General features: G+C 42.8%; 1 protein-coding gene across 3 annotated transcripts in view; it reads left to right on the top strand.

Moving 5' to 3' along the window:
• Positions 1 to 17,038, top strand: part of SAMD13 (sterile alpha motif domain containing 13) — a 49,923-nt gene extending 32,885 nt beyond the window's left edge. For all 3 annotated transcript variants that reach the window (XM_007457216.1, XM_007457218.1, XM_007457217.1), the window contains exon 4: positions 15,895 to 17,038. In XM_007457216.1, coding sequence (XP_007457278.1) covers positions 15,895 to 16,038 — 144 coding nt within the window. In that variant the 3' untranslated portion in view covers positions 16,039 to 17,038. The remainder of the gene's footprint in view (positions 1 to 15,894) is intronic.

Here is a 17,038-nt window from a genome sequence, read left to right on the forward strand (position 1 = left end):
TAAGGGGAGGCTCTCAATACCTAACTCGGTAGGGTGGTGCCGTGAGGACTGAAGGACAGCGAAGGCACAGTGCCTAGGATAGGTGCTGGCCCAACGTTGATGCCCCCCAAAGTTAATTCCCTCGCTCAGGTCCAGGGTTGGTACTGGAGAGAGGGAAGGAGGAGCAGGGGGTCCTTCCCAGTTGTCTGGGTGAGTCCCAATTCCATTTAACAGGCTGGGCCAGCTTTGTAGAGATGGTGCTCAAAGGGCTTTGACCATGAGGAAGCAAATCGGGGTACACGTGGTCCACACCAGACCAGCTCTGTAGGAAAATACAGAGTTCCCATCTCCCTATCAATGAAGTCTGCAGTCTCCTAAGCATTATATTTACTTCTCTAATGTTGTAATATAATTGAGAGAATTATAAAGCGAGCAATGTGTTTGGCTGCTTCTTGCACATCCCTTTAGTCATTTCTTACTCTCTCAAGCTGGGTTTGGATAAGTGCACTTTTCTAATATCATATATTCCAATCTCTAGATTTCCTTCAATCAGTATTTCCTTCAACCTGATCCCTATGCATATGTGTCTTTTGTTCATTTGGAAAATTTGCCAAAATAACAGTTTAAATCACTTCACACCCACCAGGATAGCTAAAATTAGAAAGACTGACTGCAAATGTTCATCAGGATGTAGAGCAACCGCTCTCTCCTACATTGTTGGTGGGAGTGTAAAATAAACACTCATACATCTACCCCATGATCAACAACTTCATTCCTGAGTATTTACCCAAGGGAAATGAAAGCATATGTCCACCAAAGATTGGTACAACATTGTTCAAATAGCTCTATTCATAATAGTCCAAAACCAGAAGCCTAAGTGTCCACCAATAGGAGAGTGAATATACAAACTCTGGTCTAGTCATACAATGGAATAAAGAAAAATGAAGTACTGATATATACAACAGTTTGGATGAGTCTCAAAACATTATGCTAAGTGAAAGAAGCCTTGCATAAAAGAGCTCATTCTGAATGGTTTCTGTCTTAGTCCATACAGGCTGCTATAACAAAAATACCATAAACTGGGTGGCTTATAAACAACAAACATTTATTTCTCATGATTTTGCAGGTAGGGAGTCTAAGATCAAGGCACTATCAGATTGGGTATCTGGTGAGGGCCTGCTTCCGAGACAGCTGTCATTTCACTGTGTCCTCACATGGAGGAAGGGATGAGAGAGGTCTCTGGGGCTGCTTTTATAAAGGCACAAATATTCATGAGGCCTCTGCCCTCATGATCTAATTGCCTCCCAAAGGGCCCACCTCTTAATACCATTACTAATATCCCTAAGACCCATTGGGGGTTAGGTTTCAACGTATGAATTTTGGGGGGACACAAATAGACCACAGCAGTTCCACTTAGATAAAGGACGAGAACAGGAAAATGCACTAATGGTAGAAAAAAATCAGACAGTGCTTGCCTCTGGATAGGTGGGAGAGGGGAATGACCGGGAAGGAGCATGAGGGAACATTCTGAGTGATGGTAGCGTTTTGTGTCTTGATAAGGGTTTGTGTTATGGGTATATGCATTGGTCACCACATATGCACAGGTATATGCAAACAATTCAGATTTGTGTATTACATAGCCAATAACTTTTTCCTCAAAATGAAAAGAACTGTAAAAAAATAAAACAATTAATGGTATGCAAACTGAAGTATTCAGGGGAGAAGTATACTGATTTTGCAACTTACTTGGAAATGCATCAAAATATGGATTGATAGTTGGCTAGAGGGATGAGTAGTTGGATAGACGTATGATAAAGTAAGTATGGAAAATGTTCATTGTAGAATCTAGGTGGTGGGAGTATGGGTGTTCCCTATAATATTCTTACGACTTTATGTTTGAAAATTTTTGTAATAAAATTGTGGGGGAAAGTAGCTCAGGTTGGAAAGTGGAAGGCTGATCAGCTGGAACATATTTTATTTTGGTTCAATGATATAGTGTCCATTTGTGTCATTGTAGTTGAGTTAACTCACTTCCAAAATTAAATTTAAAGAATATTGTAAAAGGTTGACAAAAAAAGGGACTTAGCTAAAAGGTCTCTTGGCCAGATTCCCTGCTGTCCAAAAGCATTTTTCAGAATGAGCTTTTGCTCAGACTCCTCTGGGGCAGTTGTCCCAGATTGGGAGTGGGGAAGTTCTTTGGGCCTTCCAGATTCTGGAATGGAACCAGCCAGCTCTGAGCTTGGCCCAGGAGCAGGCACTTTCTCCCAAGGATGACATCACTCTGGCACCAGTGACAGTGGGAGGCAAAAGGGAACACAGTTTCCCAAGGCATCTCATTCAGAAGTCCTTCAAGGGAGGAAAGGAACACCATCTTGCTTCTCCAACTCTGGAGCCTGAGAAATGAATTCCCAGGGGACTGGAATTTTGCAAGCATCGTCTACAAGCTCAAGTTCTTCATTCTTGTGGAAAGGCAGTTGGGCGGGGAAAAGAGTCTGCCTTGAATTATTCTCTGGAAGTGATTCAAATCTTCCTTCTGCTTTGAAATTCTCATTGTCTTTCCTCTTCTCATTAAAGGAGGTAGAGGGCAAGGAGGGAACCACTGGCCAGGCTCAGGCTGATATGACAAGCAGCTGCTATGATTTTCATGAGGACTGAGAATCAGGATCCTCTACTATCTTAACCTACCTCTTCCATTTCATGATTCAGAGGCCTTCAGTCTTTCACCTCCAAGGATCTTCCCGGCAATGGACCTCAAGCAGTCAGCTGTCACTCACCAATCATCCCAGATGGGAAGACTGCAGGCCACCCCCAGGCCAAACACATGACCTTTTTAGGCACATCTTCTAGGTCACAGCAGCTGAGAAACAATAAGAATGGTCACATCCTGAAATCTCCTTAGGGGAGGCTTTGCCTTGCCATCTGATGGAAGCATGGCAGGGATGTGAACATCCCCTAAACCACCTTAGAAAAGGGCAGGTTCAGAAAGGGTTGCCAAGGGTAGCATGTCTCAGTTGATGTGAGAGCTTAATTTCTTGGCTATTATGGATGTAATATTTGTGTCCCCCCAGAATTCACTTTAAAGTTAAAGCCCTAACTCCCAGTGTGATGGTGTTCGGGGCCTTTGGGAGATAGATGAGGTCATGAGTCTGGAACCCTCACGAAGGGATTAGTGCCCTGAAAAGAAGTGACCAGAGAGCTTCTCTTTCCCTCTGTGCCATGTGAGGATATAGCACAAGGGCAGCCATCTGCATGGTACGAAGAGGGCCCTACCAAGAGCGACATGTTGGCACTGTGATCTTGGACTTCCAGCCTCCAGACTGTGAGTGATAAATTTCTGTTTAAGCCACCTAATCCATGGTGTCTTGTTATAGCAGCCTAAGCTGACTAAGACACTAACACTGACGCCGGACACGTCCACCATCCCATGTGCCAACTTTCAGGAGAGTGTCTGTCTTCTTGGTATGGTCTCACAGTACATTACTGGATATTCTCTTGTTGTAGCAACCAGACTCAGAGGTGGATTTCTAGCAACGCGCTCCCTTGGAAGATGTCAGGCCATTGAGCGAGGTTTGTCCAAAGTGCAGGAGTGTCCCATGTTCCTGTGGTATGGAGGGGCAGCTGAATTAACTGGGGGATCTTTGTATAACCTCCTTTTCTCTCTGCAGGCACACTGACACCTAACAATTATCTCCATTAAGTTTCCCACTAGTGCAATTATCTCCATCAGGTTTCCTTCTGACCAACCTCTTTTGAGCCTCTGTGTGAGCCACAGGTGCAAACCAAAAGACTTATCAGGAGGGAAGACCCAGGGGCTTCCCTGGTGGCACAGTGGTTAAGAATCTGCCTGCCAATGCAGGGGACACGAGCACTGGTCCAGGAAGATCCCACATGCTGCAGAACAACTAAGCCCATGAGCCACAGCTACTGAGCCTGCACTCTAGAGCCCGCGTGCCACAACTACTGAGCCCATGCACCACAAGTACTGAAGCTCACTCACCCAGATCCCATGCTTCTCAACAAGAGAAGCCACTGCAATGAGAAGTCCATGCACCGCAATGAAGAGTAACCCCCACTCACCACAACTAGAGAAAGCCCACACGCAGCAACGGACACCCAACTCAGCCAAAAATAAATAAATTAAATAAATAAATTTATTTTAAAAAAAAGAGAGAGAAGGCCTAGGCCCCTGCCTAGCTCCCTCCCCACCCCTGCACCAATGATCCAGTGTCAACAGTGTATGTGTCTGGGATTGTATTCCTGCTCTGGCCATTCTGTCATGGCTAGTGACGACGCTGTCCCTTGGCCCACTGGCCTCATTAACATAGTGCCCCAGAGGACTCACTGGCCCATAAGAGCAGGAGGCAGTGGGATCCCTTCCTAGAGAAGGCAGTGATTCCAGCATTGTCAGTACTCTCTCTCTCTCCCACAGACACCATGGTGGCTATTTTCCCAAGTATCTTCCAGCAGACAGACCTCTTAGGCTGCGGTGAAAGGCATGAGTGAGAATCATGACTCCTGGTGGTTTCATTTCTCCTGATTGACTCATGGTCATTAGATGACCCTGCAAGAGTTTGCCTTTCTAGGACTCAGATTTCTCTGATGAATGTTGGGTTAAACAAGCAGAATATTGCTCAAGTTCCTGCTTTAAGAGTCAAGTGTTACCTTGCAACCGGCCCTCATGAAGTTAGCTTTCAATGCACAACACAGGGCACAAAACCCCTTGAGATGCTGTATATACACTGTTGAATTTTCACAACTAGATGATAAAAAATTGACACTTGCCCAGGGACGATGTGGGCCGCCAGGTTTTCAAGAGTCAAAGGTACCTCAGGAATTTTACTTTCCTAAGAGTTTAGTTTTTAAGAAAGAACCTTTTGACTAACTCGTTCAAAAGCATCTCCACCTTCCTCACACAGAACATTTAAGATAAGGTTTATTTTGTTAAACTCTGAAGGTTAACTGAAAAGCCATCTCTATTGACAAGGCTTTTAGTTGCCAGTTAAGTCCATCACAGCAACTTCACCACTCCAACTGGACCCTAACTGCAGGTCGCAAAGACGGTGTGCCCGTTGTAGGGTAGTCACTTCATTTCTTCACTATCTGACTCATTCACTCAGAATGTATGTGAAGCAGGTGGACATGGAGAGGGGCCATTCAATCAAGGTCACTTAATTCATATTGTTAAGATCCTCAAACTCACAAGTGAGCGACATCAGTGCATTTGTTTCTAGAACAATATGAATCACTGAGAATTATTTTCTCAGAGTATCACGACAAAATAATATGCAACTCATGGTGACAAATTAATTTTACTCCATATCGCCTCATTTCCCCTAAACCACATGAATAAGAACAGTATTTTACTCTGAAATGTCCAACTGGTCGTTTAAGCTGTTTGCCTGAAATTCCAAGACTGACATTTCTTTTCAGATGACTTATTGCTAACTTTTGATACGTTTCTGAGGCCACTGACTTAATAACTATAAATAAAATATTTTATTGTTACAAATTGCCAAGTAACACTAACCTCCTTAAATGGAGTAGTAAAGTGGGAAGGCCAGTCAGAGTAACCACGAGCATGTGTCCTAAGTTGTAGTTGGATGGACTTCAACTGTAGTGATTCTAGATGGATAGTTCTAATTAGACCCGGGACAAATCCAGGTTTGCAGAGGTTGGGGGAGAGAGGGAGATTAAAATCATTCAATTCTAAGAGCCTTCCTTTGGAATAAAAGTAAAACATCATGATACAGAATTGCTAAGGCAAAAATTAAGCTTCATTAACTTCATGGTAAATCCAGCTCTGGGACTTCCTTGGTGGCTCAGTGGTTAAGAATCTGCCTGCCAATGCAGGGGACACGGGTTTAAGCCCTGGTCTGGGAAGATCCCACGTGCCATGGAGCAACTAAGCCCGTGCACCACAACTACTGAGCCTGTGTTCTAGAGCCCGCGAGCCACAACTACTGAGCTCACATGCCACAGCTACAACTACTGAAGCCTGCGCGCCTAGAGCCCGTGCTCCGCAACAAGAGAAGCCACCTTGACAATGAGAAGCCTGCTCGCCGCAACTAGAGAAAGCCCACGCACAGCAACGAAGACCCAATGCAGCCAAAAATAAATAAATAAATAAATAAATAAATAAATAAATAAATAAATAAATAAATAAATCCAGCTCTGAATTAGACCAGTTAAAATCCCACAAATTGACCATAACTTTTATTACCTTTTCAGCATATTATAATACCAAGTACTGGAAATATACGAGGTGATTTGACACCTGATATTTCTTAACAGTCTGAAATGCTTAAAATATTTTGTGGCATAATGAACAGGGGAAGTGGCAACTTAGACTCTGCTGATGTGTCCTTTCAGCCCACAAAAATTTAGAAAAGAGTTAAAAAACAAATGGGTAATGCTAGCAATAAGAAAACAGCAAAGAGAATGGAAGCAAAACTGATAAGGAAAGAACCTTTTGAATTTTTTGATTGAAATAGATTTCTATAGACCAAACCCCCAAATTGTTGTTTAAATCATTCATTTGAAATGAGAAGTTATAAGACATTATAAGATAGCCAGGTATGTGGTGCTTCTTTGGCTTATTCACTTGTTCAATTGTTTCCATAGCTGTTACAGCTTTTTCTAACACTTATGAAAATAAATATAAAACTATTAAAGTTGGGGCTTCTCTGGGGGCACAGTGGTTAGGAGTACACCTGCCAATGCAGGGGACATGGGTTCGAGCCCTGGTCCGGGAAGATCCTACATGCGGTGGAGCAACTAAGCCCGTGCGCCACAACTACTGAGCCTGCGCTCTAGAGCCTGTGAGCCACAACTACTGAGCCTGTGCGCCTAGAGGCTGTGCTCCGCAATAAGAGAAGCCACTGCAGTGAGAAGCCTGCACACCACAACGAAGAGTAGCCCCCGCTCGCTGCAGCTAGAGAAAAGCCCATGCGCAGCAACAAAGACCCAATGCAGCCAAAAATAAAATAAATAAATGAAACTGTTAAAGTAAAATAATGATCATTATTACAAGTATTATTTTACTTTAATAAGGCCACCTGAAACTATTGTAGGTATGAGAATTGTTTGAAGGAAGCACAGAAGATTCTGGGCAGAAGGGGGATTAGATACAAAGGCATGGGGGCATGGAAAAACATGATTTATCTTGAGAACTCCCAGTACCTTGGCATTAAGAGGTGTGGAGCAGGGAATGCCAAAGGATAAGACTGAAAGATAAACAGGGGTCCGGATAACAGATAGTCTGTTTGGGTGAGAGGGACTAGGAAACCATTGAAGGATATTGAGTGGGGAGTGCCAGGGTGAGATTTGTGTTTCTGAAAGATCAGTCTGGTGACAATGTGGAGAGTGGCTTGGAAGACAAGGAGACAGAAGGCAGGAAAGCTGATATAATCATTCCATTGGGGATGGAAAGGAAGAGATGGATTGGAAAGTCTGGGGAAGATAGTCAAGAGAATTTAGTGGATCATTGGCAATGGAGGGTGAAGATTTGTCCTGTCTCAGTTCTCTACCTTAGCCCCAGGACTGAGCTCACTGCTCAGGGTGGGAGAGGGAGGAGGCTTGGTTGACGACTGCTAGATGTCTGGATTTGGTAGTTGCAAAGAAGTGTCATTAACCAGGACTTTAGTGAGAGGTCAGTTGTGTTTTGTTTTTAAATTTATTTATTTATTTATCTATTTATTTATTTATGGCTGTGTTGGGTCTTCGTTTCTGTGCGAGGGCTTTCTCTAGTTGTGGCAAGCGGGGGCCACTCTTCATCGCGGTGCGTGGGCCTCTCACTGTCGCGGCCTCTCTTTGCGGAGCAGAGGCTCCAGACATGCAGGCTCAGTAGTTGTGGCTCACGGGCCTAGTTGCTCCGCGGCATGTGGGATCCTCCCAGACCAGGGCTCGAACCCGTGTCCCCTGCACTAGCAGGCAGACTCAACCACTGCACCACCAGGGAAGCCCCGAGAGGTCAGGTTTAAGACAGATGGAATGAGTACAGTTTGGGGCACATTCAGTTTGAGAGCATGTAGGCATCTAGTGGATATATCTAGAAGACAGCTCATGGGAAGGGCGAGGCCTAGAGAGAGAGACATGAGAGTCATCAGCAGTCATAGGAAGGGGTGAGGATGAGACAGGCATTTAAAAGGGGAAAAGCAAAAGGCCAAGGACAGAACCCTAGGGAGCACCCAGGTTTCAATTGTTAGGAGAAGAAAGGGAACTGGCAAAAGCATCTGAGAAATACTCAGTGTGAAAGGCTGTCTAGAAACCAATGACAGGAAGAGTTTCAAAAACAATGAAATGATCAACAAGGTCAAATACCTCAAAAAGGTGAAGCCCAATGGGGTCTACCAATGACAGTGGAGTTTCACTGGAGCTGGGGGTGGGCTGGAAGGTGGAGTACTCTTTCCTCCAAGTTGAGGAGTGAGTGGGAGGCAAGTGGAGGGAGCTCCAGCAGTAGGAGGGTCGTGAAGACGTGAGAGCTCTTTTCTAAGAGAGGAGATGCTCAAACTTATTTACATGCAGGAAAGTAGCCAGAAGAATTGGACAAGTTAAAATTGAATGAAATTGAGAACAGTTCAATGAAGCAAAATCCCTGAGGACAAGGAAAGGGATGAGATCAAGAGTGTGGAGGGGCAAGGATATGGAGAAATTTGAACCCTCATACATTGCTGGTAGGGATATAAAATAGTGTGGCCGCTATAGAAAACTGTTTGGCAGTTCTTCAAAAGGTTAAGCATAAAATTACCACATGACCCAGCAATTCCACACAAAAGAATTGAAAAGAGGGACTCAGGTACTTGTACACAAATGTTCACTGTAGCATTATTCACAATAACCAGAAGGTGGAAACAACCCAAGTATCCACAAACAGATGAATGGATAAATAAAATGTGGTACCTAACATGCAATGGAATGTTATTCAGCCATAAGAAGGAATGAAGTTCTGATACAAGCTACAAGATAGATGAACCTTGAAAATATTATGCTCAGTGAAATAAGCCAGTCATATATTGTATGATTCCATTTATATGAGATATCTAAAATAGGAAAATTCAGAGACACAAAGCAGATTAGAGGTTATCAAGGGCTAGTGGAGAGGAGGGAGTTATTGCTTCATGGGGTTTCTGTTTGGTGACGGAAGAGTTTAAAAAACAGTGGCAATAATTGTACAACATTGTGAATATCACTAATGCCACTGAATTGTACACTTACAAATAGTTAAAATGGCCTATTTTATGTTATATATATTTTACTGCAATAAAATGTAATGTCAGGTAATATACATGAAGATTCAATTTGGTCAATATAAAAAAATATATTGGGAATTAGTTCTGAGCAAGACAGGGACATCTTCCTCTGTCCTTCCTGTGCTCTGGGAGCATAGGTAAGGATGTGTGCAGATACAGCTGAGATGGCCCTTGTCCTAAGGGACATTCAGGGAGTTCCTGACAGTTTCTAGTTTCTTTGCTAACCAAGAGGCAAGCTCCTCTGCTTGGAGTGGACAGGATGGGTAGAAGTTTACCAAGGAACTAGAGGAGAGCAGTGAAGGTTAAGAATGGCCACCTAGGGGAATGGGAGAGAGAGCTGAGCAACAGTAAATAAAAGAACTGTTGATATATTCTGACCCAGCCAAGACTGGTACACTGCACATGTTTAGTGTTCATCTTCTTGGTTTCTTGACTTTTTTCCTCCCACTTCACCAGGTATAGGAATCAGAGAAGCTGGATTGATTGCTAGACTGCTCCTGGATGGAGTGTTTATGGCATGGGCACAGTGGAGGGCTAATAGCCTAAGAGGGTGATTCGAGAGGGCATGTAAAAGAATGGTTCCAAGGGCCAACAAGTGGGTGCAGATTTGATACAAAAGAGGAGTCTGCAGGGGACTTATTACCCTGGAGAAAGAGGAGTTGAAATGAAAAATGGGTAGAATGGGAGGGAGGAGTGAGAGATAGACTAGGATATGGGACTTCCAGTGTGGCAGAGGTGGGACTCTTCTGGTTGACGACATTATAAGATTAGGATCTGATAAGGAAGGTGAAGTTGTGGAAATGGTTGGTGTATTAGAGTAGACATCAACTGCTGTCACAAGTAGATGGAAATAGATATAATGGCTTAACTATAGTAGAAGTTTCTTAATATAAATAGTCCAAGGTTGTTGGTGGAGGTGTTCTGCTCCACTGTAATTCAAGGTCCCAGGCTGATGGGAGCTCTGTCATCTTCAGCTGACAGCTTTCAAGATCACTTGGGCTCTGACATCCAGTTGGTGTAAGGATAAAGCGCAAGAAGGAGCACACGTGGTGGTTTTATGGGCCAGGCTGGAGAGAGGTGCATGTCATCCCTTCACATGTCGTTGGCCACTATGTGGTCACACAGCCACACCGAATTGCAAGGAAGTCTGGGAAACGTGTAGTTGTGTGTCCTGGAAAAAGAGAAGCCTTGCTACACTTGAGCTTTAAAGCCATTCTTTAAAGCATTGGCTGATGCGACGCTGCTACTTAGTTCTATCTTTAAGTCCAGAGATAAATTTCAAAAAGACTAACTTTAAGAGATCAATTGAAGTGAAGAAGCCTTATCTGACCGTACATGGGAAGCCTTCACTTCTAATTCTATTCCTTCAATCTATTCTTTCTTTCTTAACTAGGCAGAATTCTCTGTAACCTAGTTTCCTCATTTGATGACATGAGTTTCAGTCTCTTTCCTTCATCAGAAATGTGTACGTGATTTTTTTGGAATAGAGCCCCTTTATCACCCATTTCGTGCCCGCAGCAGATATCCACAGGGAGATACCCATTACATTACTGAAGGCATGAGCCTGCGTAATGAGCAGAGATGGATTTTGTGTCTGATGTAAATGCAAGACCCATGTTGCTTCCAATTGTTACTTTAACAAATGAGGTAAAGACTTCTTTTTGAGCCACACAGATAGTTTCTGTCCTCCAAGATGTATATTATCCACCCCCAATTTTCCACCAATAGGATTGCAAGGCAAGCACAGCATGAGCTGATAGTCATTGGATGGTAGTGTTGAGCTCATAGTCACTCCACCCACAATGAGCTGCAGAGGTCAGGGAAGGGGTGGGGACATTGTAGAGGATACCAGCCCCAAATAGGAATTTCTCCCCCAGAAGAGCCTTTGTCCCAAGAATCACGTGATACGATTCAAAAGGTCTTGCTGTAGACATGAGCAGTCCACCATCTTCCTTTCCGAAGTTACCTGGAAATTCTTCAGAAAATAAACTCTGTGTCTTGGTGAGGAAAAGTCCTTTAAAGAAACATGGTGAATTACTACAAAGTACTGGGGATGCCACAAAATGCTTCCTCCTCTGATATTAAGAAGGCTTATCACCAGTTAGCTCTTGGAGTCCACCCAGACGGGAACCCAGAAAACCGGGAGGCAGCTAAGGAGAAGTTCAATCAAGTAGCAGAGGCCTATGCAGTCTTGTCTGATGCCGAGAAACACAACAACTATGACAAGACCGGAAGGAATTGCATCAAAAGGGAAAACAGAGGAGATGGCAGGGACAAGGACTATTTGAAGGAGGAACTGTGGTTTGAGAGGCCACACTGTGGCTTTCAAAATGTCTTTGAAGATAAAGAGCCCTTCTCAGGAGACTGTTTTCCCAGTGGCCGTGTGGGTAGGGCCAGGAGGTTCCAATCCTCCTTCTTTTATGTGACCCCCATACTGGACACAGGATTTTCCACTTTTGTATCCCTGGGCTCTGGACCAAATTCCCCTTCCTCTGCGACATTTGTACCTTTTATAAGCAGTGGAATGGGAAACTTCAAACTGGTCACCACTTGTAGCCAGGTAGTGAGTGGCAAGGAAGTTGTTATAAAGAAAGTTCTAGAATATGTGAGGGGGAAGACTGAAGTGGGAAAAGAACACCTGTTCCATCAGATTCCTCCACGCCACTGGTAAGGAGTTGCTGCCGTGTTCTTCCACGGGAAGACTTTGCTGTGAGGCTGGTGAGTCTGATGTTTATCAAAAACAGAATTGGAATCTGAGAGTGTGTTAAACTGGAATGGACAGGGGTCAGCTTAATACAAATTTCTCATTTCACAGAGGGAATAATGGGCCGGATGCTCCATAGGAACTAGGAAGCAGCAGAGTTTGGCTTCCAGCCCAAGTCTTCTGATTCTAAATTGAGCCTTCTTTTCTCCTGTACTCTATCTGGGACAGTAGAGACCACCACAGATATGGCTTTCTGAGAGATTTGCAGGGCCCTACCATTATAAATCCCACTGACTCCTCTTCCTGACTTTTTTTTCCTGCCCTACCTTGTTATTATCCATTGCCTCTTTCTTGATGGCCCTTTTTCTCTTCCTAGCCTCTTTCTCTTTGCTTCTTCTCTCCCCACCTCTTCTTTTACCCCATTTCCAATGGACCATATCATAGTTAAGTTTAATTGAAAGAGTCACCTATGTATAAAGTTGTCAGAGAAAGAGTGAAAAGTAAATGGGTTAAGATTTTTAAATATACTTTTAAAAATAGCTAGGATTTATCGACTGCTCAGTAGAAGTAAGGAATTCTACTTCATGTGTTATCTCAATGATCTTTTCAGCAGTGAGATACAGTAGCTACTCCCCCCCCACCCCCATATAGATAAGGAAATGAGGTTTAGAGAGATTAAGTAACTTGCCCCAGGCCCCGCCTAATAAGCAATATCGTAGTGTCTTACTCTGAAACACATGCTTATCTACTGAGCTATAACATCTACGGATTCTACTCATTTATTTTTAGATCTATGGTCTTGGCCTCATTGGAAATTTACACCTGTCATCTCTAAACCTTACTTCCATGCATGAGTACTTGCGGGAACTTAAGTAGGCAAGCATTTTGAGTACTATTGCCCGGCAGGCACTTGGTTATTCTAACATGAAGACAGAAGACAGAAGCAATGTAAAAAGTTTCACTGAAACTAACAAACAATTATCCCTTAACACAGAAATGTAAACAAAATCCCAAGATGTGAATTATATTTTTGTTTTGAATTTTGGATTGTTAATGCAAAATCATGGGATTTTTTCATTTGTTTGTCTAACTGGATCTGGTCACACTCCAACTCCTTCATTTCTACACAGACTAGGCTCCAGAGGAGTGGTTCCTCGTGGAAAGTTACTGATGGAGTCTGCATACCTCTGTCTCCCGATTTCCAGTCTCACGCGCATCCTAATATACCATGCTGACTGGCAAAAGTTGGATTTCATTTGCCTTGCAAGCTTTTCTAGAAATTACATAACAAATGATTAGCTTTCTTAATCAAGGAACTTTCCTATGTTTGTGATTTTTATGAGACACATTTTTATGTAGTCTTTGAACTTTTTTAATCTCAGTGAATTTTCTGAACTTGAACAAGAATATTCCTGCATCCCTCTGGCAAAGGGTAGCTTTCAGGCAGGGGACATACTTCCAGAAAAGAAACAGAAGATGGATTTGGAATTGGAACACATCCCAGTTCTTTCAAAGCCTACACATTTCCACTTAGTAGTCATTGAGAACGTCCTATATGTCAGACACGGTGCTAGGTGCCTGATATGAATTAATCATTTTTAACCTCCACAATTCTTCAGGGGGTTATTTGCATTTTACAGGTTTGGAAACTGAGGCTCAGGGAAGTTAAGTCTCTTACCCAGAGCCACACAATAAGTTGTGGGGACAGGGTTCAGACTGCAGTTTGTTTGACCTGGAAGCTCCCATTTCCATTATGCCATCTCCACTCCCATTCATCTGAGCTGCCATAGTCATGGTTTAAGAGGAAAGTTTTGTTGTATATATGAATTATATTCATTTCAAAAATTTTTAAATGAGGAATTCCAGATGGAGCTTTCTTTTACCAACCCTCATCTGAGGTGAACGGCAGTGTAGCTACCAAACAAAGGAAAATCAAATTGGAGCATGAAACATGATTTTCCATTTTGTCTTAAATAAAATCCAAATTTCAGCATTTTTCACAGACATACTTGGCTTTTGACAGAAATGCTGAGTTGTAGAAGGACTTTTTGCCAACAAAGATGTAAAAAATATTCATTTGCAGTTAGTCAAGGAAGTTTTCTTGTATAGAAATGAAAGCAGTGGCATCTCCTCCTGGTCCCCGTTTAAAATATGTGGTAAGTTAGATATGAGCAAACAACAGCAAAGGAAAGATGGAGAGCAGGAAGGGCTTTGCTGTGTTTTGAAGCAGCCCGAGTGAATCACTATTCATCTCAGTGTGTAAGATAGAGCATGAACTTTGATGTAACCTGCGATTCAGATTCCTGTGACCTCACAATGCCTTCAGAGCAGCTGCAGTGGTTTCCAGGTGTCAGGGCTCCTCTCCAACTCTCATACTTGCAGGTTTTACTGATGGACAGTCTTTGGGATTACTAGCTGCCTAAATAGAAAAAGATACTTTAGGATTGAAAAGTCAATTCCTTTGTCCTTAAATAATTGTAAAATGAGGGCTGCAGCCTGTCCAGGAATACTGACGTGTGATTGTGTAACACAAAGCTCAGGGAGCACTTGCAAGGGCGGTATCTCATGAAATCCTGTCAAAACCCAATATCCCATATTATCAACCAAGGAAACAGAGGAGGAAGGGACTTGCCTAAGGTAACAAAGTGGGTGTTTCTTCAGCTCCTAACCCGGTGCTGTATCTCCCACATACTCAGACATTCAGAGCACATCTTCCTCACAGCCTGGCAAAATACATGAGAGACTTTGGGGGAGTGGCCCTCTTGGGGACAGTGTAGGAGGGAGTCACAGTTTTATGTAGCTGCAGTTGCACACAGTGCCTCCTTGTCTGTCCATCAGTGGGGGAGGTGGGTAAAATCATGAACAGCCGTGTCGAGGCTTACTGAGCATGTGCAGCTGGTCCATCTCTTGAACCCAGGTTTCCTAAGAACCAGCTCAGATTCTCCCCACAACAAACAATAACAAAAAGAAGGCGGTATTCGGCATTCTTCTCAGTGCATCCTTTCCAAAGGTTTTCAAACTGTAGACTTTCTATATTTGGGGTCCTTAGCTCTTTCACAAGAAGCCCATTTTTATTTCATTCCAAAGGTTTATAGCCTCCAGGGTACCTGGAGTGAAGTCCACCTGGTTGGGGACTTGAGAGGAGTGGGGAGTGGACTGCAAGGAGAATAGGGGAGGGAATCTGTGGTGGGCACAGCTCTGCCCCTCGCTACCTTCTTTGGAATCTTGAGGCTCCACCGAGAGGAAGTGGGGTAGCATGAGACTTGATATTCAGGTTGAGGCAGGATGGTTCTCCTTTTAAAGGACAGGAAAGAAGTTCACAGAGAGTAAGTCATTTTTCCAGTATCCATTGTTACGATTGAAAAGGTTTCAGAAAACCCAAGGCTCTGGTCCCCATTGGTCCATCTAGACAACACATATTTACTTCTAAGTGTCAAGAGAAACAGAAGTGAATTATGAAAGAACATCGGCTTTGGCCGTAGGCAGATGGGAGTTCAAATTTTGGGCCACACTTTCCTAACTTCTCGGGCAGGCTAACTTCTTGCCTTGATCCTTGGTTTGCCTATAAAATTAAGATGTCAATCCCTGCCTGCCCTAATTTATAGGGCTTGTTTTGGAATTAGACAAAAATTCTGCATAAACTTCAACAGATTTTACAAGTGGAAAGTGTCATTATTCCTTTCAGAAGCAGCATCTTTGATCCTTCAGGGTACATACTCCAAGCTTGCTGTCAGTTTCTTAAGATGTGACATTTGTGATGTGATCTTGAAAACAAGATCAGCTATAGATTATATTTAACTCCAAAATAAATGTAAAAGGTGGAAGATAAAAGTAGAAGATTCCATTTTTGGCACTATTAAAAAAATAATGTTTTTAGCGTGGAGACAAGCAATACGACTTCTTCCTTTGACCTTGCTTTTTTTCTTCATTATCCTTGAGCTTTACCCTCTGCTTCCATTATAGGAAATTGATGGAAAATCCCTGCTACTGATGACAAGAAATGATGTGTTGACAGGACTTCAGTTAAAATTGGGGCCTGCTCTGAAAATCTATGAGTATCACGTAAAACCTCTGCAGACAAAGCATTTAAAGAACAACTCTTCATAGTATAGTCAAATTGGGGTCTTGGACCTCAAAAAATACATAATGACATAATTTAGTTTCATGTGATGAAACTTTGTAAACAGAATACATACATGTGTATATGTAAAGAATTTCAATCAAATGAAACGTTATCCTATTGGATAGACTAGGCAATCCATCGGCTGACCTGAACTCAGCCAGGAGGAGCGAGGACATGTGGACAGGATGGTTTACCTTGTGGAGTTTGTCAAATAGAATGATCTTTGATGAGATTAGACAGCCTTCCCCACAAAGAGGATTTTCTTCATAGTTTGCTTTCCCAAATTCCTGAGAAAAGAATCGAATGGTATGAGCATCTTTCAGTTACAGATGTGGGAAGATCAAAAGCAAGAACTTGGGGAGGGGGAGAAAGAGAAAGGGATTGTGCCTCCCTTGAATTCCTCTGCTCCTTAGAGCTTGTGTTATTTGGATGGAATTGCCGACACCCTTTTTTGTAGAGGGTCTTCCACTTGACCTTATTAAGGTTTCACTGGGATATGCTGCGCTGTTTGAAACGGACATGCATCATGGCCCCTTCAGGAGCAGACTGTAGCTCTGAAAAGAGAAACTGTTGTATTTTGGGGACATCCATCCATCTTCAGCTAGCTTTCATGGGGGTAATGGTATTTTCTGCATAGATCCGCTTTAAAATTGGTTCTTTGTTTCTGAAGAAAGCATTTTTTTTCCACTTTATGGTTTGTATTTATAATAATTTGTTTCTGAAGAAATTTGCCAAGAGTTATAGATTGAAAAGCCTTGTTACTAGTACAGAATATTTTTATATACATATTCCTTCATGATGGTGTAATATTTTTTTAATTGCTCTTATGCTTTGTTTGATTTCCAATTTGAGTACTTGTTTTTAAGAACTTGAAAAAGTGGGCTTGCTACATCTCTGTTCAAAGAGACATTTGTTCAATCTCTGTGTGTCAATGCCTTGTTGAATTGGTGCTTTGTGGTCACAATAAAGCATTGCTTCAGTTTA

This window comes from Lipotes vexillifer, unplaced genomic scaffold (assembly GCF_000442215.2).
Source record: "Lipotes vexillifer unplaced genomic scaffold, Lipotes_vexillifer_v1.1 scaffold250, whole genome shotgun sequence".
Classification (NCBI taxonomy): Eukaryota; Metazoa; Chordata; class Mammalia; order Artiodactyla; family Lipotidae; genus Lipotes; species Lipotes vexillifer.